The sequence below is a fragment of the Procambarus clarkii genome, chromosome 11 (assembly GCF_040958095.1).
Source record: "Procambarus clarkii isolate CNS0578487 chromosome 11, FALCON_Pclarkii_2.0, whole genome shotgun sequence".
NCBI lineage: Eukaryota > Metazoa > Arthropoda > Malacostraca > Decapoda > Cambaridae > Procambarus > Procambarus clarkii.
The window spans coordinates 42,317,033-42,341,504 of NC_091160.1; the positions used below are offsets into that span (position 1 = coordinate 42,317,033).

A 24,472-nucleotide genomic window follows, 5' to 3' on the forward strand; every position below is an offset into this window, starting at 1 on the left:
ATATTCAGAGATTTAAGTAAGGGTACCGAGTGATGTCTGGGGCCAGAGTTAGATATTGTTCTAATAGCAGCTTTGTGTTGAGTAATTAGAGGACGTAAATGATTTTGGGTAGTAGAACCCCAAGCACAAATACCATAGTTGAGATAGGGATAGATGAGAGAGTTTTTTTTCTACCACAGACGTGGCCAGACATTTACAATGCTAAGCAGCATTTATACATTTTCTTCTGTCCTCCATGGACAGGGTTAGAGATGTGTTAAACATATAGTTCAAGGGTTTATTGAACACTCAACCACAGAAGGTGATTCGGTGCTTTTAAAATGCTAAGCTAACCTACATACGTAAATACATAGATACACAGATTTACGTATGCCCTACATAAAGTGTTCGATGTGTCTTTTACATAGTGTCATTAATGTGCATTTACAAAGGTGAAATGTAATTCTGATCAGCTTCCATATATACTTTATACACATACATATACGTACATATACATATATACATACACACATGCATTCACATACATTTGTCTCTTTTACTCTGACAGGGTGAGATAGCTGATAGAGAAACTAGTGTGTAATTAAGCACTTAATCACTGAAGGTGATGAAGGTGCTTTTACAAGCTCAGGCTATATAGTTACATCACATACATACATTGTATAATTGATACATTACATGGTTCATTTTGGGTACAAGTCCAATATATCATCAAATGTTCCAGTACTCATATAGTAACTACAGAGTTCAGCATACCTCAGCCCAGGAGGGCGAAAGTCAGTCAATATGGGACATTCTACAATATAATTTTCAAGAGAGTGCATGTTTTCTCTTTCACAAAGTTGACACATTGTGTACTCGACATTTGGGTTTTGAGAAAGCTGCCAGATACGTCTATATCCCAGGCGTATTCTGGCCACTATAACATCACATTGCCGGGTTCTTGTTCTATTAGTCCCATATGTGAATGTCTCCTCACGATATCTATCATAATATTTAATGCTACAACTTTCAGGTCTTTGTGAATTTGTTAGGTCGGTGAGATTTTCATTAGATATTTGTTTAAGTATTCTCTTGGTCACTGCTAATGAAACACCCATATCAATTTCTACCACTGGTTTGAGAGAGTAATAGAGCGTCACCAGGGCAGGGCGAGGTACATACTATCTGGTCTTAGAAAGAATGCCATCAGTTTTTGAAACTTTTTAGCTATATTATGTATGTGGCCCAGAAAATTCAGCTTGTTATCAATAAGAACACCAAAGTACCATTTACTTTGTTACTAATTTGGATATTGTTAATTCTTAGATGAATTTGACCAGAGGATTTATTTGTTAACCAGCTTAGGTACACCGCAGTGCGCTGCTACCTTATTCTATATGAAGGCTTACACAGTGTAGATCAAACACTAGCTATAAGTTCATCTAATATCCCCATCTCACAGGAAATTGAAATTGAAATTGAAATAAGTTTATTGAGGTAAAATACACACAAAGGGATGAGGTAGCTGAAGCTATTCTCACCCCGTTCAGTACATCGTGTTAATACATACATAGACACACATCACAAACAATAAACATATTACCAAACATTCTGAGAGATAAACATATACATTTCCTCCTTTACACAAGTAATCTCACAGGATGTTTAGTCATACATGGAATCAGGGAAAAACATGAGATGCGAGTCTAATCTACTAGTCAACTTTGAGTCTAATCTACTAGCCAACTTTGAGTCTAATCTACTAGCCAACTTTGAGTCTAATCTACTAGCCAACTTTGAGTCTAATCTACTAGCCAACTTTGAGTCTAATCTACTAGCCAACTTTGAGTCTAATCTACTAGCCAACTTTGAGTCTAATCTACTAGCCAACTAATAACGCTAGCAAACTTTGGGTAATTCGTGAGAATATCTTCGACTATCCCTGAGTAAACAAAATAGTTATAAAGCTAGAAGTATCTCGTGCCATTTGGTTTAAATTATTACTAACGGCATTCATAACTGTGGTATAGCTCGTTCACATTTATAATTGGAGTGCTCACGGTTGCCAGATTAATTTCCTGCTGCTGAGGCTATTATAAATAGGGTCGCTCTTAGGTAAATTCAGGCAAATTTAAATTAACTGATCATGGTGTGCTGTAATACACCTCAAGAAACTTCTAATGACACTAATTACTGTTCAATAAAACATGGCTACACGCAGGAAAGTCGTCGTTTATATTAATACTACTAAATCTCACCAGTTTTGTCTCGTTTTATACCACAGAAATTCAAGCTCTAAGTCCAGTCTGACAATTCTTCCACAATCGATGAAGACACACGGCCTCCTTCTCCCGAACAGCGTCCTCACTGCTATCAACCAGTGCCTAAGGTCCCCAACCGGGAGGAAATTCTGTTCCTCTGTGCTGTTGTCAATGAGCAAACAAAGCGGCTCCTCTCAAAGAGGGCAACATGAGCACGAGCACAAACAGGGCGCTGAGCCTAGTACTGATAGTCCTAGCCTTCCTGGCACCGACTACTCGTGTGGCTAATGCTCAGGTACCCGCAGGAGGCGACGCAACAGATAATGGCGCCGACCACAACGTGAGCGTCTCTGGTATCATCACTCCGGGGGGTGATAGCAGCGTCCTGAGCGTCCTCCAGGGCGATATCGGCGTCCTAACAGGGAACGAGGGCGAGAGCATCGTCCCCGCTACTAATGTGACCAATAATAACATCCCAGCTGCTGATGGGAGCTATAGCAACGTCCCAACTGCTACTGGAGGCGAGAGCAGTATCTCAGCTGTCAGTAGGGACGATAGCCGCGTCCCAGCTGTCAGTTCGGGGGATAGCCACGTCCCAACTACCAGATGGGGCGATAGCCGCGTCCCAGCTGTCAGTAGGGGCAATAACCGCATCCCAGCTGCCAATAGAGGCGATAGCAGCGTTCTAGGTGCTAGCGGGAGCGACAGCATTGTCCCAGGCGCCAGTGGAGACCACCTAGACGGTCCCAGCACAGGAAGATGGCGCCCTTGGAACATACCTGCTAGAGGCATGGGGCGAAATGGTTGGCCAGCCGACATCAGCTATGGGGCCAGTTGGCTCCTGGGCCACTACCACCCCCATCTCTCCAACACCAAATCGTAAGTATTCTACCTATACCAGTTAGTTTAGTTCATTTATTATGCACCCCATACCCATGTTGTGGGCGGTAGTGGAAAGGGTTACAGAGGCACATAATGGGCTCATGGACTGAACCCCACAATTCATTTAGGTAAGCAAGTTACAATCTTGATGAGCTAGTTACAAAATTCAATATGAGTCGTCATATCAACAATGGGTTCGAGATCGACCTCAAGTACAGGTTCTAAATTAAGCAACTGACATATGTGGAGAGCTAGTGTCAAAATTGATATGTTTGTCCTGCACACCGCCCCCCATCCAGTGGGCAGCGGTGGATAGGTTACAATCACTTAGTTACTACCTACAGTTAGCAAACTGGGGATATTTGGCTAAAATTTCTTGTAGCAGATCATTTTGAATGAAATATTTACACATCGCTGGAACATTGGTTATAGATCTTGTTGAAGTTCTCGGTGTACTGCTGCTCTCAGATTGCTCATTGACAATCCAAGGGTACACTTAACGGCTCCTTTAAAGGCAGATTCTTTGGCTAACTTATCAGCTCTATCATGCATTCGAAGGCCAACATGAGATGGAGACCACATGAAATGGACTCTGTTACCATCCTTAATAATTTTGTTGTATTTGTGTCTAGCTTCGGACACGAGCATGTTACAGTTATGTCTTAAAGAGTTGAGAGCATTTACACAGTCAATATTTATCAGTATTTTTTATAATTGTGGAAGTGTTATCAACTGTACTTTATTCTGCTACATTTTTCCTGAAGTATTTGTAACAGTTTTTCCCGGCGCCTGACACACAATATATAATGGCAATAATTCGTCACGTCTGCCTGAGCCACACGGGATTATAGATTATATTGCGTGTAGTCTCGTGTTGCTGGAGATCACCATTGGTTATTCCGCCCCTTGTTCCCCGGCCTCCTTAAAGCACCACACGCCCACATCACCCACACACATCCTACCTTCCCGACACCCAGTAATTCCTCTCCCATATTATATATATATAATATATATATAACTGAAAACTCACACCCCAGAAGTGACTCGAACCCATACTGCCAGGAGCACTCTGCTGGCGTACAGGATCCCTTAACCGCTCAACCAACTCGACCGGATAAAAGAGGATGGTACCCGAGGCTATTTCCATCCCCCCGCCGGCACTCGGTTGGTAATCTTGGGCATGGTATTTTATCAAATCACCTCATTCTTTGGGGCACACGTGAGGAACACAAATGTCACTTCTGGGGTGTGAGTTTTCAGTTGCATATAGTCCTGGGGACCATTCAGGCTTGTTCGCATATATATATATATATATATATATATATATATATATATATATATATATATATATATATATATATATATATATATATATATATATATATATTTAATATAATGTTAGCTTGCAGCCACATTAAACAGAGGATGAATGAAGCTGGAGCCAACTGTGTGCCAGTCTGTGTGTCTGAGCCAACTGTGTGTGCTAAGTTGGTTGACTTGACTTCAATAGCATTTACGTGTTGATAGAACTTGTTGCAGATATGAGTACACCTTAACTTGAGTGATGTAATCATCCTGAGAGTGACACAGCATTAGTCTGTTGATGGTTGAGCGCCTTGTGTTGTGATTTCCAACTTCTTCTTAACAAAGTTGTTCCAGACGAGGAACCTTGCAATGAAGACATTATCGTTATATACAGCACCAATTATGCCCACAATATATCATCAGTATACACGAGCTCTGGGGCTCTGGTATACTCTCCAGTCCAACCGTTGGACTCCACAGTATACCAGACGGGACTCCAACCACAGTGGTGGAGGTATTGGGGTGGGCGTATGTGGGAGGTGTGTGGAGGTGTGTGGAGGTGTGTGGGGAGGTGTGTGGAGGTGTGTGGAGGTGTGGGAAGGTGTGTGGAGGTGTAGGGAGGTGTAGGGAGATGTGGGAAGGTGTGGAGAGGTGTAGGGAGGTGTGGGGAGGTGTAGGGAGGTGTGTGGAGGTGTAGGGAGGTGTGGGGAGGAGTGGGGAGGTGTAGGGAGGTGTGGGGAGGTGTGTGGGGGAGGAGGAGGAGGTAAGAGGAGGGGTTATGGTGGTGGAGAATGCGAGAGCCAGGTATATAGAGCCCCAGGTATATAGAGCCAGGTATACAGAGCCCCAGGTATATAGAGCCAGGTATACAGAGCCCAGGTATATAGAGCCAGGTATTTAGAGCCCCAGGTATATAGAGCCAGGTATACAGAGCCCCAGGTACATAGAGCCAGGTATACAGAGCCCCAGGTATATAGAGCCAGGTATACAGAGCCCCAGGTATATAGAGCCAGGTATACAGAGCCCCAGGTATATAGAGCCCCAAGTATATAGAGCCCCAAGTATATAGAGCCCCAAGTAGATAGAGCGCCAGGTATATAGAGTCCCAGGTATATAGTCAAGTATATAGAGCCAGGTATACAGAGCCAGGTATATAGAGCCCCAGGTGTATAGAGCCCCAGGTATATATTCAGGTATACAGAGCCAGGTATATAGAGCTCCAGGTATACAGAGCCAGGTATACAGATCCAGATATATAGCCATATATATAGAGCCCCAGGTATATAGAGCGAGGTATATAGAGTCAGGTATATAGAGCCAGGAATATAGAGCCCTAGGTATATAGCCAGGTATATAGAGCCCCAGGTATATAGAGCCAGGTATAAAGAGTCAGGTATACAGAGCCACGTATACAGAGCCAGGTATATAGAGCCAGGTATACAGAGCCAGGTATATAGAGCCAGGTATACAGAGCCAGGTATATAGAGCCAGGTATACAGAGCCAGGTATATAGAGCCAGGTATACAGAGCCAGGTATATAGAGCCAGGTATACAGAGCCAGGTATATAGAGCCAGGTATACAGAGCCAGGTATACAGAGCCAGGTATAAAGAGTCAGGTATACAGAGCCAGGTATATAGAGCCACGTATACAGACCCAGGTATACAGAGCCAGGTATACAGAGCCAGGTATACAGAGCCAGGTATATAGGGCCAGGTATACAGAGCCAGGTATACAGAGCCAGGTATATAGAACCAGGTATATAGAGCCAGGTATACAGAGCCAGGTATACAGAGCCAGGTATATAGAACCAGGTATATAGAGCCAGGTATACAGAGCCAGGTATACAGAGCCAGGAATATAGAGCCAGGTATACAGAGCCAGATATACAGAGCCAGGAATACAGAGCCAGGTATACAGAGCCAGAGATATACAGAGATAACTATCCAGGTGGGTTGAGGGGGGGGGGGATTTTCTCATGTAATGGATTTTCTCGGAGGACGGCTGGCGTGTGACTATCATTCTGAATATATCACTGTATATGTGAAATCAATAAATACTTCACGTTACACAATGAAATCACAAAACCTGACATATCTGTGATAAAATCATTGGAGCAGGACGGTGGGATCGAATCTGCGTCTGGGGTGACCCAGGATGCTGGGTCCTTCCTCATCCTGCTCTAAAGATTTTCTAATGTTTCATATTCTTTGTTTCTAAACCGAGTAAATCGTCCCTGTTAATTGATGACAAATGTTTTGTGTCGTTAAGTATAGACACGATTGTATTAATTTTGGGTGCGTAAGTAACTGTGTAAATGTGTACACATGACTTCCTGAATGTGTGGCGTATGATCATGTGTGTGAGTGTGCACGTATATGAACACATTAGTGCGAAAACATGTGTGGTGTGTGCACATGAATGAGTGCATTGTGTCCACGTGTCGCTGTGTGCGTGAGTGATTACTAATTAATCCATTACTAATTAATCATCGTCAAATTTTCTTACAATGTTCCCGTTAACATTTCTCAATTTTGCAAGAAATTACCTACTTAAAATTATCTGTTAGATTAAGGACCTGCCCGAAACGCTATGCGTGTTAGTGGCTTTACAAGAATGTAAAAACTTCAATGCTATGTACTCTCATAAACCCAATGTCTCTTCTTGCATATAAATGAATAAATAAATAAATGTAGTTACAGCATGTTCCGTTTCCCCTATAATGTTTATCATATGATTTTTAAACTGCCGATAGTTTTGCCATCCACCACTTACTCACTTAAGATTCGCCGCTCTGCTACCGGAGGGCGCTGACGTTCGGCCCGGGCTGTCAGTGTTGACCTGTAGCTGCTGCGTGGTGGTCGTCTTGTTGACGGTGTGGTGCGGCCATTGGCCGGGGCCTGGCGGGTGTTATGGCGTCGGCTAGTGGTGGCCGTGTTCGCCGGGTCGACACTGCCCGGCTTGATTTCTCGGCGCCCGTTGACTGGCCCTTGGTGGAGGTTGCTCTTATGGACGTTTATGAAAGTGGAGTACCCTGATCTCTACAGTTTAGAGAAACTTTCTCCTACCCGGGTGGCGGTGTGACGTTCTCCTCGGCGAGTGTGTATCAACTGTTTGTGCGCCGCTGGGGTACGCAGACGCATGTACTTCCGGATTCTGCTGTGACGGTGGAGGTCTCAGATCCGTGGGGACCCCTGATGTTTGTAACTGTCCATGGTGCGCAGGTACAGTTTCCTGAGGAGCTGTGCGCTGCGTTCCGTCGGTATGGTGAAGTGGTTGGGCACCGTCATACCTGTCTGCATAGTGGGCGCCTGAAGGGGCTCTGTATGGGTGCGCGTACTTTGCGCATGCGGCTCTCTGGGGCTATTCCCTCCCGGGTGGCTGTGTGTGGATTTTACGTGCGTGTGTTTTACCAGGGTCAGACTTGCTCCTGCTTCCGGTGTGGTGAGGTGGAACATTTCGCTGCTGCTTGCCGTGCCCCTCGCTCGGCAGACCCATCGGTGTTCCATGGGGATGATTTTCCGCTTTTGCTGGAGGCTGGGGCGCCCTCTGTGGAACCGGGCTCTATGGGCGCACTTGGAGAGGTGTCTTTCCCTGTTGTCCCTGTCTCTACGTCTGCTGCTGGTCCCTCCGCTTTGCCAGTTGACTCTGCTGTTCTCGCGGCTCCTGCTTCACGTGCACCTTTGCTGGTGGCGGCGGAAGTGCAAAGCGTCCTGTGTGATGTCTTGGTGTCTGACACGTGTGGTGTGGGGTCGGAGGGCGGCCCGTGTGCTGTAGCCGGTGCGTTGCCCGAGGCCGGGGGGTGGTGTTGCTACGGTGTATCCTGGTGGCCAGCTCTGCGGTGTTCCTGCGGCTGGTGAAGTGGTGCCGCCATCTACGGTTGGTTGTGCTGTGCTTCCTGTGGTTGCGCTGGGATCTTCTGTTCCTCGACGGAAGCGCGCTCTGCGGGATCGGTCGCACGGCCGTGGGCCCCCTGGGAAGAGGATCGAGGCTTCGGATGGTGTGGCTTTGGCTGGTGCTCCTCTCGTAGTTCCTCCTCCCCCTTCAAAAGCGGGGTCTGGCGATGAGCATGGCATCGGGCTCGAGGCGGCGGAGGACGTGGATGGTGTTACCAGCGCCTGGGGAGCCCTCGTCGGGTGGTGTCCATCCCTTGATTGTTAAGGCGGTTCCTGGCCGATCGTCTTCCAAGGTGCGGCGGAGGGTTGAGCCTGGTGGTGTGGGTGTGGCTCCCGCTGCGGGTGCGGTTGTGTCCCCTGTAGGGCACGTCGGGTTGGGGGTATCCTGAGATTCTCCCGATGGCGCCCTCCGTTGTATGTGCGACTTTGAATGTTATAAGTTTGAATGATCTTGGGGTCCAGTTGGGCCTGTTGGATGTTCTGCAGGAGCAGCGCATGGATGTGGCTCTGGTCCAGGAGCATAATGTTTGTGATGTGTGTGTGTTGCAGTATTTGAGTGTGCATTTTCATGTTGTGCTCAACCCGCCGAGGACGTCTTTCAGGGGGACGATGATGTTTTCTAGGAGGGCTTCCTTCTCCGTGCTTCACACGGAGATGGATGAGGATGGGCGGGTTTTGTTTGTGAGGGTTGAGTTTTTGGGGGGTTGTCATTCAGTTCCTGACGGTGTACGCCCCCTCTGGGGCGGCGTGCCATCAGGAGCGGGAGGAGTTTTTTCGGGTGGGGCTTCTTCCTTTCCTGCGCCATGATACGCAGAGTTTGATTTTTGGTGGGGATCTTAATTGTGTGGCGAGTGCGTGGGACTGTAGTGGCGCCCGCCCGCATAATGTCTCGGGTGCGCTGCAGGAGGTGGTGCGTTCTTGCGGTTTCCGGGATGCTGCTGTGCTCTGTGGGGGCGAGTTATCCTTTACTTTTGCTGCGCGTGGGGCGCGTTCGAGGATTGATCGGGTGTATGTTACTTTCGGGGGTGTTCTGTGTTTGCTTTCCACACTGTCCCGATTGCATTCTCGGACCATAGTTTAGTGGTGGTCCGGGTTGGTGTGCCCAGTCAGGTGCGGGGTGGTGGAAGCTGAATTGTTGGTTGCTGCGTTGTCCGGGTTTGTGCCCAGTTTCGGGTATGGTGGGTCGGGGTTCTGAGTTTCCTTCTGTTTTGGATTGGTGGGAGTGGTGTAAGGTGCAGTGTCGGTTGTTTTTTCGGGTGGTTGCCAAACGTGAGTCTGCTGGGAGGTTTGGGTTACTGCGGTTGTTACAGGCGAGGCTTTCGCGGTTGTACGTGCGGTACAATGCTGGGATTGACTGTTTTGGGGAGATTGCGGAGTGCAAGGCGCGCATTTGTGGTCTGCGGGAGGAGTGGGCCGAGGGTGTTCGTGTGCGTGCTCGTGTGGGTGAGCGTGTTTCTCCGTTTCTTTTAGGGAAGGCGAAGGCTGCGCGAGAGACTGTTCTTTTTACGGCTCTGCAACGGCCGGATGGGTCCGTTGTTTCAGACACCGGTGATGTGTTGCCTTATGTTCGGCAGGAGTTGGCTGCGCTCTATGAGGAGGTGGATGGGGACGCCGCGCTTGCGGTTGGTTTTTTGAGTGGGTGCGTTCCAGGTTTGTCTGCTGAGGATTGTGTTGGTTTGGTGGCAGATGTTTCGTTGGGGGAACTTTTCGATGTGGTCAGGTCATTTCGTTCTGGGAAGGTGCCGGGCTCAGATGGTGTTACGGCCCTCTCGGGACGCAACGGGGTTCTCACTCTGATGTTGTTAGAGGAAGATATATGTATCCGTTCCCAAGCCAGTAGTGGCTATCAAGGGATGAGATCCGTGACGCAAGTAACTTAAAAGGGAGTAGGGAAAGAAAGTTAAGAACTTAATATTATAATGTTCACCATCACCATTTAAATATATAAAATTAAAGCGTACACAAGGGGGAGGGGTATTAACACTTTACAAAGGGGATCATGCACAATCTAGTCTTCTGCTGAAGACTCTTGATCAAGAAGCTAGGTGCTGAGTCCGCGGTGCTTTCTTCGTGGCCTCAAGACGTGTCTTCTGAGAATGCCGAGCCTACCCTGGCCACAGGTCAGCCAAAACACAGGTCCACTGGGGGCACCGTCGTGGAGGCCGTCAACCACACGTCCAGCAGGTCTGCTGGCAGGTACTGAGCCACCAAGGCTGGTACGGCCACTCCACGAACGATAAAAGGGGTACGCCCTAGACAGGAGTCTCGTGTGATATCACAAATCACCCTCCTGTCCTCAATACCCCAGTGGATTATCGTCTCCAACAGTCGGTCCCGGGTAAATCCTTTCACTGCCACTCCACTGGCAGGCTAACACACCACAGTGTTCTTCCGGGGGGACGACGTCACAACAGCTGCAGCAAACTTCACAGTATGGAGACTGGCTGCCTCGGGTAGACTGACTCCACTTCCATCACAGTGGTCCCAGGTCGGCTCTGTAAGCAGACACGTCATCAATAACTGGGACACTAATACATCTCACTTACAGGCTCAGATACTAACACCTGACGTATCCAGTCCATAGATGGCGCTGTCGTCGGAGCACCACCTCACCAGAGGTCAGGAGCGGCTGTGTTGTGAGCTGCACAGGACTGGAAACTGGCCCTTGTGGCCGATATTCGCCGTCCCCATCCGGTGTCGTCGTTCGTTTGGCGGGGGTTTCGGGAGCTGACCCACAGATGGCGTAGTTGTTACTGCTCCTTGCTCGGACGCTGAATCCGGGTTCGTAACAGATGGTCTTCCTGTTGAGTTTTATGTTGCCTTTTGAGATGTGCTGGGGGAGTTCTTTTGGAGGTGGTCCGGGCTTGCCTTCGGGGGTGCGTTCTGCCTGTCTCAGTGCATTGGGATTGTGCGGTTACTCCCGAAGCCGGGCGATTTGCGGTTCTTCTCGAACTGGAGGCCCATTACGTTGTTGAATGTGGACTATAAGATCCTGTCAAAGGTTTTGGCTGGTCTGTGTCGCTGTGTTGTTGCGTCTGTTGTTTCTGTGGAACAGTTTTGTGGTGTTCCGGGTCGTTCGTTACTGCAGTGCAATGCGTTGTTTTTAGGATGTGCTTATGTATGTGTCGGGCTCTCGCTCGTCGGCGGCGATGCTCTGCCTGGATTGGTCGAAGGCTTTCGACCGTGTGTCTTTTGCCTTTGATTTTCGTGTGTTAGAGCGGCTTGGGTTTCCGCTTTTGTTTATTCATTGGGTGCGTATGTTGTACGCTCGGTGTTGCAGCCGGGTATGCATTAATGGGTTCTTGAGTGCTCCTTTCCCTGTGTGCCGTTCGGTGCGGCAGAGTTCTCCGCTTTCTATGTCCTCTATGTGCTCTTTCAGGAGCCTTTTTTTCGGGCGGTCAAGGCCTGTGCGTTGATCCGCCCTCCCCGGCTGCCGTCCGGTCTTCGGTTCCCCATCTGCGGTTATGCAGATGATACCGTCCTATTTGTGGCCTCGGAGTGTTCTGTTGGGGCGGTCCAGGCCATGGTTGAGAGGTTTGAGTTGGCCACTGGGGCCCAAGTTAATCGTGCCAAGTCCGGACTTCTGGGTATCGGTGGGTGGTCCTCTCGCCTTGTGTGGGAGGGGTCTTGGTTTCCGGTGGTCTCCTCTCTTCGTGTTCTGGAGATCACCTGGTTCACTTCCTACGAACACTCTTTGGAATATAATTGGGGTGCGGTTTCGTGTAGTGTTGGTGTTGCGGTTGGGTTGTTGGCAGCGCGCCCGTTGACGATTTATCAGCGGGTGTTGCTGGTTACTTGTAAGGTTTTGCGTGTTTGGTTCATGGCTCGGTGTTTTCCCATGGATCGCCGGCTGGCTCTGGGGTTGGAACGTCAGGTTTATAGGTACGTGTGGTGTGGACGTTACCACCCAGTTCGTCGCTCGACGTTGGTGTTAGCTGTGCGGGAGGGTGGGGTTGGTATTCCGGATGTGTTTACCAGAGCCCGGGCGCTGTTCTAGGTCTCGTTGCGTCAGGGATTGGCGATGCGTGGGGGGGCTCAATGCTTTGTGTTTATTATTGTTCGGTTAGTTCTAGTTTTTTGGTGGATTTCGGTGGTTGTCGGGAGGTGGCCTCCTGTACCCCTCCTGTTTACTCTTGGGCGGTGGATATTCTCAGGGCTGTCTGCCGTTGTCCGGGTTTTATGTCTCTTTCCGTTAAGGCGATTTATGGGATTTTGTTTCGTCGTGTTCGGCCGTGGGTGGAGGCTTTATTCCCATGTTGGGATTGGGGGGAGGTGTGGGCGGCGTTGAGGCGCGGTTTTTGGCGCTGCAGCAACGGGAGTTGTTGTTTCGCGTGTTACATTTGTCGTTAGCGACAAATGAACGGTTGTGCATGCTGGGTTTGCGCGCCTCTGCCGCGTGTGTCCACTCTGGGACTAGCCTAGTGGCATACCTCTGAAGTTTTCCAGCTTTGTCTTGTGCTTGACAAGGTACGGGCTCCATGCTGGGGCTGCATACTCCAGGATTAGTCTTACATACTGTTATGAATCCATAACAGATTCTAACATTTATCATGATAAACATGTATGTTCATTATTTCTTTCCTCAATTATTAAAAATTAACTATTATGTCTATTTGTTTTCTAAGATATATGTTTGAGTTAATTGTAACACGCTGAGTGTGCTTGTATGAAATATTTTAGTTGTTGCTATTGCATGTTCATTAATGTGGGAGGAGGCCGTGGCGTCTGATGGGGGGTGAGCATATATGGGTGTTCCAGTACTGTGTGCAGTGTATCAACCCACCGGCACTGACTCAACCCTGGAATTATTCCAGTTTATTGTATGTACTTAATTCTTGAAATTACACCTTAGCAGTGTTATATGCATATTAGTGTAGTTATAATTATATTATTACTCTCAGATAGCGAGTATATAGAGATTTCATGTGGGTTTTAGTTGGTAACTTGTGGAGACCTTGCCATGCTTGCTCCAGTCACGTTAGTGGCGTGGGTGAGGCTGGCTGGGGTGGACATGTTATGAGGTAAGTCTTTGGTACATGTTTATTGTGTAGTAACTAACCTAATTGTCTGGTTAAACCATTGTTTACCCATCTATTCATTAAAGTTTTATAATAGTGATCAGTGCTTATATATATAATATTGTGATATTTCATTCTGGTGCATTAATATTTCTGGTGCCTGTATTTCATTTATACGTTTGTATGTTTCTTTGTTACCCTTACTTAGAGTATATTGCTTTGGTGTTTAAGTAATCGACTTATTTTCCCTAGACATTTGTAGTAGGCAAGGCTCTTATGATATTTATTTTACTGCTGCCAAAGCAGAGGAACCATAGCCTTAGGTCAAAGGTCATAACACACATGTGGTATACAAGGTTAGTGTACTCACCTAGGTGTTCTCAGCTGTGCTGGCGGGTGTTGAGATTCGTATCTTAGTCCCGCCTCTCCTGTACACCACTCACCTGGTGTTCTTGAGGCTATTGAGTTCTAAATCACATCTACATCTGAAACTGTTTATGAAGTCTGCCTCCACCATATCACTTCCTATAGTGAGTTTCGTTTGTTAATTAATCTGATATTGAACAAAAAATCTTTCTAATGTGTGTATGGTTCATTTGGGTACTGAGTTACCACCTGTGTTCCCTTGTTCGTGTACTTTTTAACACTTCTGACAGTTCTGGCCTCCACCACAACTTGTTCCAACCGTCTGCCGCTCTGTTTTTTACCTGATTTTCCTGAAGGCCACTAACCCTAGTGGCCTCAACGAGGACAGGAAGCCAGCGGCTTGTCGAAGGTCCCCCCCCCCATTTGCCATGATGATCTTTTCCAGGTATATTTAAAAAATCACAGTTATGGCGGTTACGTCTTTGGCGGGTAGGTGGTTTCATGGATTATACCCTTTAGGTGAAAAAGCCACTATCCTGTTCTCAGTTCTCAAAATCTTCTGTTCTCAGTCCTACATTAGAGTTTGTTAAGTTTGAAACCGTTGTTCCTTGTTTGTGTTACATCTGACCTTTTAAAGAAATTGTCCGGATCAACATCCTTCAACTTGTTCAGTATTTTAAAAGTTTCAATGAGATCCGCCCTGTCATGCCTGGTTTGCAGTGTTAGCCCTGTGGCCCTCAATCGTTCCTGATACGTGAAATGATTTAGCTTTGGAATAACTTATATTGTCCGGTGTTGCACCTTCTCCCGAGCAGCTATGTCCATCTGAAAATAAGTTCTACGTGCTTGGATATAATAATCCAAATGAGTGCACACCAGAAATTTATAGTTGATCCATTACCTTCTTTTCCTTAAAGTCAAAAGTACGCTTGATTATCCCAAGAGTTTGGTTATCTTTTCTGGCTGTTGCTCCCACCTTGTTGTGTAGCTTTTAATACGTGGTGGATCTTGACTCCGAGGTCCTTTTCTTCATCAGTCGGCTGTAATGTAAAGCTATTAATTTGGTAGTTGTGACGTGGGTTATGTCTCACCTGTAAGGTCTTGTATTTGTCAATATTAAAAAGCATTTGCCAGTCTTCTGACCATTTGTGGAGTTCACGTAGATCTTTTTGTAAGGCTTCAATATCATTATCATTTCCCACTTTATCATATATCTTCGTATCATCTGCAAATTTGATGATGTGGTTTGTAATATTCTCATCTATGTCATATGACAAACAAGGGTAGGCCCCAAAATGGACCCTTGTGGCACTCCACTTACCACATTTCTCCAGTCTGATTCGTTCCTATTTAACACGATCCTTTATAATAATAAGAATAAGAATAAAATCCGTAGGAGCCGTGTTGAGGGTTCGAAACTATGCTGTGGGTGTTCCCAGGCACACGCTAGTCAGCTAGGCCACGACATGGTATAAGGATACCAACCTGGAGCTCTACTGAACACACAAACATTTCCGGCTTCAGCTGAAGCCGGACCAGGAGTTTCACACAACCCTCCCCCCCCCATGCACTCTGGCTCTGTCATCCAGGAATGTTCTACCTCTGATGCTCCTCTATCAATACACATATGGGCATTGAAAGGGTAGCTGGTTTAAGGCGATTGTTTTTTATTTTGACCTGTTGGAATATTTTTGCTACTCTGTATGCAGCAACGATGTCTGTTTTGTTAATTTCCTACTGCAGTTGGTCCTTTGGCACAGCACGCGCACTATCAACACACGTCTCACCTTCGCTCTCCACAGGGACGGCTGAAGGCGACATAACAGAGGCCAGTAATTGTTGCTGATTGTTGAGCGGTTATGGTAGTGATGCACTCATTCATTTTGTCTAACGCTTCCTCTTCCTTGTTGATGGAGTCGTTGGTTTTCAGATGCGTAATTTTTTCACGGAGATTTATTTCATTATGTACAGATCCACAAGGGCCGTGACGAGGATTTGTGGATTTGTTCATTTGATGCATCACGTTAGTGTGATCTGTGTGTGTAATTCATGATGTAGTTGTTGGTAAGCTTGACCGGCTTTAACCTCCTCATGGTGAAGGGTTATGTTCTGTTGCTGTCGTTAAAGGGCTGCGTGATTGGCTTGTTAGTCACGTTGAAGGTCCTCATTGGTCGTAATCTGAGCCTCAAAGACCAGTCATAGCTTCTCGAACCACTGCTTCTCACTCCAGTAATTGAGGTCAGGGAAAGGACCAGCACAACACTTTGTAGATGTTTGTGACGACACGCCCCTGGCTCAGTGGTGGTGTAGAGGGCAGTGTTGCCCCAGCCTCTGCTGAGTGACCTGACTGAGTTTGTATTGAAGATATACAGGTTACCAAGCAGTAACGCCCTGGTTGAACGGATATTTTCGAGGGTAACATCTGTGAAAACTAAATGAGAAATCGAGTGGATCTTTTGACATTAATCTTGAGAACCAGAACATATACAACTAAGTCCTTGTATACAACTCCTCTAAGTCAGTAATACAGCTGCCTGTAGATAGTGTTCTACATCATCTGAAAGTGGATGTGGGCTGTAAGACAACTTAGAATGGAGAGCGCAAGTGAGCTGTGTTTTGTTTCCTTCAACCATTGTTTTATCCATGCTAATATTTTACCATCTGTTCCATAGACATGTAATTTCCTTGCCAGTCTTTCACGTGGTACCTTATCGAAGGCTGGAGCCAAATCAACGTATACTTCAGTTTGTAAATGTGAACTACGTAATTATCATATCTTGCCAATATGAACGTGTCTTGCCACAGAAGCTACATCATCGCTGCTCCTCGCCTGGCGCGGCCCTTGACCGTGTACCGTGTGGTGGTGGGCGTGCTGACAGGCACGGCTCCCGTGACGGTCACGGCTAACCTGGCCTCCCCCGGGGTCAACCTCGACCCCGCCCGGGCCGTCATCCCTCCAGGGGACACCCAGGACCTCCTCATCCAGGTACGCTGCCGGCTCGGCCAGGGAGGTGTATGGTGAGTGACCAGGACCAGTGTCTGGGAACTCTTATTGGTGCTTGTATGGGCACTCGTCCTCGTGGGTATGTGGTCACTCAGGTAGGTACACCTACATGCTAGTTATTGGAGCGGGAGTGGGGTGAGCCGGTGAGTGACTCAGGTGTGTGTGTGTGGGGGGGGGGGGGTGAGAGATAATAATTATAAATTTCCTGGCCAAATTCACAATGTAAATTAATTTAACATTTTTCTCATCTTGCATTTTTATTAATAAATATTAAAAATAATACATTTATTTTTTACCTGAATTTACCTGCGGCCCACTATCTTTCTAGTAGCCTCAATGAAGACAGTTAGGTTTACAGTATCAAAGGCCATTTTCAGGTCAATGAAGGGAACTCATTTTTGTCAAAGGCTGTGTAGATTATATTAAGCAGACTAATACTGGCATCATTGGTACTCTTTTTGGGAATGGAAAACAAACTGGCAAAGACTTAGTATGTTGAGATTTAGAAAGTAGGAATAAAGCTGTAAATAATTTTTTTAAATATTTTTGAAAGTATTGGTAGATTTGATATTGGTCTGTAATTATTTGTCAGCTGTCTCGCCTCCTTTAAGAACTGGCGTCACTCTTGCTTTTTTAAGGATATCGGGAAAAGTATGACACTAGATTTGTTGAATAGCAGAGCTATGGGTGGTGCAAGAGCAGGGCAGCACTCTTGTATCATAGATGGTACTTCATTAATGTCCCCAACTTTGGTTGTAAATGATTGAATTATGGATATAATGTGTGTCGGACTGACTGGTAAAAGGAGTAGAGTGTTAGGATATGTAGCTGCCGGTGAGATATGTAGTAACATGTCTGGGTCTGAGATTTTTCTGGCAAAGTTTGCACCAATTGATGAAAATATGCTATTGAATTCAGTTGCAATATCTAAGTCTGTTGCAAGTGTGTAACCATCTTTGGAGAGTTTTATCTGGTCATGTGATTGTTGTTTAGACCCTTGGCTATTAAAGATGGCTTTCCATGTGATTTTCATATTTCCTTTTGCTTCTTTAAATCTATTCTCATAAAAGGAAGCTTTGGCTCTTCTTATTAGCATTGATGAGTATCACTCAACTTTTGTAACTAGACCAATCCAATGTTTTGTTTTCATCTTCGTGTTTCTTGTTAATTGCTTTAAGTACAGTATGCCACTTGTGAGCCAGAGGTTGTTTAATCTTTTGGCAGTTACTTTGTGAGGAGAGGACAGTGTGGGTTGTAGAGGCTTAGAGTTTTAAAGAAAAAGATGTCGACTAATGAATTTATATCTTGTCTATTGCTGAGTTCAGATTCCCAGTTTATATTGTGAAATGCATTTATGAGGTTCCTTATTGGTGGTTTGTTGTGTAGTCTAAAGGTAAAGTTTAATGGTAACTGAGGGTGTTATGTCCCTGTTTGCTGAGAGGAAGGTAGGGTAGTGATCAGTTGTTCTGTCAGTGATTATACTGAAAGTTGGAGAAACAGTTGGGGAGCCGGTCGGCTGAGCGGACAGCACGCTGGACTTGTGATCCTGTGGTCCCCGGTTCGATCCCGGGCGCCGGCGAGAAACAATGGGCAGAGTTTCTTTCACCCTATGTCCCTGTTACGTAGCAGTAAAATAGGTACCTGAGTGTTAGTCAGCTGTCACGGGCTGCTTCCTGGGGGTGGAGGCCTGGTCGAGGACCGGGCCGTGGGGACACTAAAGCCCCGAAATCATCTCAAGATAACCTCAAGATAACAGGGTAAGGTAGTAGGGGGGCATGGGGTAGGCAATCCAGTGTGATGAGTAATCCGATGTGTTATGAGTAATCTAGTTCAGTAAACAATCCATTGTGTGGTGAGTAATCCAGGTGGGTGTGTAATGAATAAGGAAGGTGGGTGTGGTGAGTAATCCAGTTTGGCGAGTCAACAAGCTGGATTTGTGATGAATAATCCAGGTGGGTGTTTACTAATGAATCCAGGTGGGTGAGTTATGAGTAATCCAGATGGATTTGTTATGAATGATTTAAGTGGGTTTGTGGTGAGTAATCCAGATAGGTTTGCGATGAAAAATACTAAGTAATCCAAGCGGGTATTGATGAGTAATCCAGATGAGTTTGTGATGAGTAATTCAGGTGGGCAAGTAGTGAATAATGCAGATGTGTGTGGTGAGTAATCCAGGTGGATGTGTGACCATTAATCCAGGTGGGTGTACAGCAATTAATGATAATTTTATTTAAGGAAAAGTACATTGTGACGGTAACGCGTTGGTGTTCGGCTGTTCAAAGCTAGGGGTATGGCCTCGTCACATAGTATTAAAAAAAATAGAAAATCTGGAACTTCGTCTGTGGTAAGGTAAGGAGAAGACACACAAAACACAAGTAAACTTTAACAATGAAATTTTAATTACGTTAAATAAACAAAACATGAATAAAATGGACATACAAATTCGTATAATAAAATCAATCAATCAAAATAATAAGAATAATTAAATGACACAATGAAAAGTTACGTTAAGACAAAATAACAAGAAGTGCAATATACAAGTAAATGAAAGGTGCTGGAATATTGGCTTTAAGCTATCACCTCTCTCGGTACACGTACGCCAAAGCTTACGCCTAGCAGGGAGAAATGTTAACTGTGTGAAAGCACGGAATATTCTGAGGACTGAGGTCGTGGCGGCCCCAGACATCAAGTAGTATGGGGGGGTGGAGTGCAGTTGCAGCCCGACCGGCGACCAATCAGAGGAGCCGGCAGCAAGACAGGTAGTTTGGCGGTTTGAGTCTGAGCAGGTGTTCTTGGCTGCATACGTTTTGCGCTCTGGCAAACCTTGCTGGTGTTGTTGTCGTTGTTGGACATTTCTTCCATAGTAGTTATATATATTTGTTGCGACGTATTTTTGGAGGGAAGAGCAGGCTCAATCTCTTGAAGGAGATTATCGTCACAACATACATACAAAATGAGTAACAAGCTGAATGATGGATGTCAAGATAGAGTTAGTACTATATATACCATGCCTAAAGCCACTAATACTCAGAGTTTCATATGTATTAACTTATATTCTGTATATTTAAGAAGGTACAACGGGTTGTGAAAGTGCAAAGTTTGGTAATTAAATTGTACAATCTTGGAGAACCACTAACACAGCATTTTAGGTCTCTATAGGTCTTTCATTTAAGGTGCCATCTGCTTCCCAAATGGACACGTTAATTCATGTTCCTCATGCATTACTAGGACCGTTTGAGAGCCTCTACGTCATTCCTGTAAAACCATTCTCGTGTTTATAATTATATTAGTCTAACTTTAAGTGTACAATATTTTTTTGGTTTTATTTTATTTAGTATCAATTAAGTAGACAGTTCTGTAATTAAGCCCTTAATTACAGATGCCTTATTCAAGTTCTATGAGAATTGAATGGAATTAATTGAGGTTTTATCTCTACTATCACTGGACCTTCACGTTGTTGCAGAAGGATAAGATATACTATTGGTGGAGTATTAAACAGCCCCTGTACTGGTCCCTCACACAGGTACCTCATTCTAACGGTGTGCGGAGGTACACACTCCTAGTGGAGGGCCACTGTGGCAGCAGGCTGGTGTTCCGTAACTCCACACAGGTGCAAGCCTCGCCCACCTTCCTCACCATCCTCCTCCACCTCTCCAGACCTTGCTTCACTGGCAACCAGGAGGGTGAGTAGCCTCACACACAAGGGTTAATCACGGTAGTTGACTTGATCGAGTCATGCAGAAGTAATAACTTGACTGCATATAGATCGGATTTAAATCAGATCTTTAATCAGATCTTTACATAGATCTCTATAAATCCAGCATTATGTTTAACTCGTCTTCTATTTATGTACTTTTACCTGAATAAACATTTTGATTTTGATTGTATAAGGTGGAACTACTGACGTTCCACAGGATGTCACACTAATGTTAGTCCTCTCCACACCAGTTGACTAACTCCTGGACTAATTTTCTGGTAGGAGAAAAAAGGCATTAGGTGAAACGTGCCCAACCATTTCTCTCCTGCCCGGGATTTTAACCTTGGGTTTCTGATTGTGAATCAACAATCAGAAACTGTTGTTTCTGATTGAGTCCAACTGTACTATCGAGATAAAAGCACGGATTGTACTCTCGAAAATTCTGGGGTTGAATCACAGACAGGACAGAAATACTTGGGTACATTTCCTTTCACCTAATGCTTCTGTTTACCGAGCAGTGAGTAGGTGCTCAGGAATTAGTCAGCTTGTGGGGTTGCATCCTGGGCGGGGTCAGTAATTCGATCTGGAGGGGGGAGGGGGGGGGTAAACGCGATATAAGCCTAACGTGTATGAATACACTCTGGCTTCCTGTCCCCTGAAACAATGAAATATAAAAATATTAAAATTTGCTTTGATAATCTTTTCTAGTTTGAATTTGAAATTCAAAAGTCTTGGCATTTAGAACTTCTGTGGGCAGGCGGTTCCACGGGTTAATGACCCCGTGGGTGAAGAAGCATCTCCTGTTGTCACTCCTACACTGTGGCTTGTCCAACTTAACACTGTTGCTCCTTGTTTGTGTCACATTAGACCTTTTTAAGACATTTTCCGGATCAACTCTCACCAAATTGTTCAGTATTTTAAAAGTTTCACTGAGATCCACCCTGTCATGCCTGGTCTGTAGTGTTGTGAGCCCTGTGGCCCTCAACCGTTCCTGATACGAGAGTTGACTTAGCTCTGGGATGACTTTTGTCTGCCGGTGTTGCACTTTGAGCTTCCTCTGAGCTTCAGTAGTTGTCGGGGAAAGTTTAAAATTCCAGCACAGCAGCAGTAGTCGCTTCTGGAAGCTTTCCCCATTAAGACTACTCACAGCTGAGTGGATAGAGCCTCTGCCTCACAGGCGCGGGGTCCGTGGTTCGAGTCTCTTATAGAGCCTAAGTAAATGTGAATGACTTCATAAGTGAATTTGTGTACTGTATATACATAATGATTTGTTACATAAAGTAATAAATTTACTTTTACCATTCCTCACCCCATTCACTATCAAACTAACAAACCTTCCATTTCTCCTATTGTTCCCAGCCATCTCCCATCACCCTTTCTATCTTCACTAATCACCCCCATTCCTTTTCCATCACAATCCTTCCTTCCCTCACGCCATTCTCACCCTTCCCCTTTCACCTTCATAGGCCTCACACATTCTCCTTAGGCTTCCCTCAGCCTCACCCTAAACCATCTACTTTCACCCTGAACCCTCGACAACCGCTCCAGAAACCTCTCTCTCCCTCAGCCACTCTGGACCATTACCCCGTCACCCACATGCCACCATCCCTCCTCATACCACCGTAGACTGACTCTCTCTCTCCTCCCGCTGGACAGTGGGCGTGCGCATGGTTCTGCTTACCACGGATCTCAAGCCCTATGATGAGCCCATCGATATCTTTATTCTGGTATGTGCGAAATGTTTCATTGTACAGTAATTGTAAAGTTGTGGCGGCAACGGACACTTTGTTGGAGACCCACCAAGGAACCTACCAATGCATGGAGAAAATTCACATCTTCATTGTCCATATTTTATTCATTTCCCAAGGACACTATAGTGACATGGTTTAGTAGAGTATTTATCAGTCATTCACTGCAAATCATCAATGAATTCACAAAATGCTGATAAAATCATAGGAGTTGTGTGAAATATGAATTACAATGTTGTGATAATTTTCCATGCTTTGGAATATCCCTTTGGTGAATCTAGGTTCTAGATGTTTTGGAGGATTGCTCGACTCAGTGACTAGTTTGTGACACTCCCATACCTCCCATGATTCATCTTAGAAAGTTTAGGGAAGCTAGCCCTAAACATCTGGTCTCCAATCAGACAGATAGATATTCCTCATATATGTAAATATCCACATAGAAAAATGAAATGAAAATTATCTGTGCACTTTTACCGACCTAAACCTGAACATCCACTGATTGATAAAAAATATAAACATATAACATTTTAGAAAAATATTGTGCAGGAAATTACTTTGCCTGATGATCTGGGTTTCATATGTGGACTGCTTTAAAATCTGGACTTTTTTCTGTGGGGAGCCTTTACAGCTCCCTGGAGGTATTGAGCTAATATGCAGTTCATTAGACCAAGGCATTATTCAAAGGTGTTCAGCCTATCGGGGGCCACGAGCCAGAACCTGGCCCTCTCAGAGAGGCACAGGGAGCAATGGCCCTGGACCCCCCCCCCCTGTGGTTGGGGTTTTCCTTATCTGCCATCGACCGGGGTTAGGCACCCAGAAAGGAAGGCATAACTAAACAGACCCCACATGGTAAGAAAATTACAGCTAAAAACCAAACAGGGGAGCCGAGCGGACAGCACGCTGGACTTGTCATCCTGTGGCCCCAGGGTCGATCCCGGGCGCCGGCGAGAAACAATGGGCAGAGTTTCTTTCACCCTGATGTCCCTGTTACCTAGCAGTAAAATAGGTACCTGGGTGTTAGTCGGCTGTCATGGGCTGCTTCCTGGGGGTGGAGGCCTGGTTGAGGACCGGGCCGCGGGGACACTAAAAAAAAGCCCCGAAATCATCTCAAGAAAATCTCGAGATAGGCAGAACCCCGTCCATCACCAAAAAAAAACAAAAGTCACACTTCACCGCCCCCCCCCCACCCAAGGGGAGGGGAGAGCCCTGGACCCCCACTCGCCAGCGACCCAGCCATTCCAGTTCGGAGGCAAAGTATCAAAACAACGCAAAACCCGCCAACCGAAAGGAGGGTGCCAGGGAGTCTGGGGCTCACCCAGAAAATGGTGTTTCATTACATTCAACGCTGGTTTTCTGTGGGGAGCCCCTACAGCTCCCTGGAGCTACATAACCAAAGATAAGTGAGAGAGAGACTTACCTGAGAGGTGGCCGCCACACGCTCCTCAACACGAAGGCGAGACAACTGGCTGCAACCTGCTACCCAAAGCCACACACAATCGCCCAGGACCAGGAAAGTTAACCAAATAACAGGTGGCCAGGACCCGGTTCGACCTTCAAAATCCCTGCGCCCGAATATCAGCCCAAGACATGTTGCCGCAAAGACGGCAGCCAAAGGAGCAAGCTTCCGAACAGCATGTGCTGAACTCCTTTGACTAATGGCCTGGGGCCAGATTCACGAAGCAGTTACGCAAGTACTTACGAACGAGTACATCTTTCCTCAATCTTTGACGGCTTTGGTTGCAATTATTAAACAGTTAATGAGCTCCGAAGCACCAGGAGGCTGTTTATAACAATAACAACAGTTGATTGGCAAGTTTTCATGCTTGTAAACTGTTTAATAAATGTAACCAAAGCCGTCAAAGATTGAGGAAAGATGTACACGTTCGGAAGTGCTTGCGTAACTGCTTCGTGAATCTGGCCCCAGGTCTAATGAATTGAATATTATCCCGATAGCTCCAGGGAGCCTCCGGGCTCACCCAGAAAATGGTGTTTCATTACATTCAATGTTTTTTTTTTTTTTTAAGAAAAAAAGGAATATTGTCCAGTGGCTGAATTTGTTCCGTTGTTTAGAACGATGTGTAGCGAGTAGATTATCCCAATAATATACTCGCTCCAAATGCATTGTTAATATTCCTGTCAACCTTTGGAGATGAATGAGGTGAGGCGTTGCCTGGGCAACACGGTGAGGTGTTGCCAGAGCATATAAGCAGCGGTGTAGCGAACATTGGCTAGTCTACTTTCAAGTGTGGTCTAGAGCAGACACTTGCGAGATACTGTACCGACGCTCAGTGCGCTCAACTCACACCAAAGTATCACC

At 45.9% G+C, this 24,472-nt stretch overlaps 1 protein-coding gene across 1 annotated transcript in view; it reads left to right on the plus strand.

Moving 5' to 3' along the window:
* The first annotated feature begins 2,234 nt into the window (after nucleotides 1-2,234).
* The window catches only part of LOC123758460 (CD109 antigen), an 89,001-nt gene continuing 66,763 nt past the window's right edge, over nucleotides 2,235-24,472 (plus strand). The window contains exons 1-4 of the mRNA XM_069322712.1: nucleotides 2,235-3,119; nucleotides 16,512-16,692; nucleotides 20,234-20,393; nucleotides 22,064-22,134. Of these exons, the coding sequence (XP_069178813.1) occupies nucleotides 2,449-3,119; nucleotides 16,512-16,692; nucleotides 20,234-20,393; nucleotides 22,064-22,134 (1,083 nt within the window). The 5' untranslated portion in view covers nucleotides 2,235-2,448. The remainder of the gene's footprint in view (nucleotides 3,120-16,511; nucleotides 16,693-20,233; nucleotides 20,394-22,063; nucleotides 22,135-24,472) is intronic.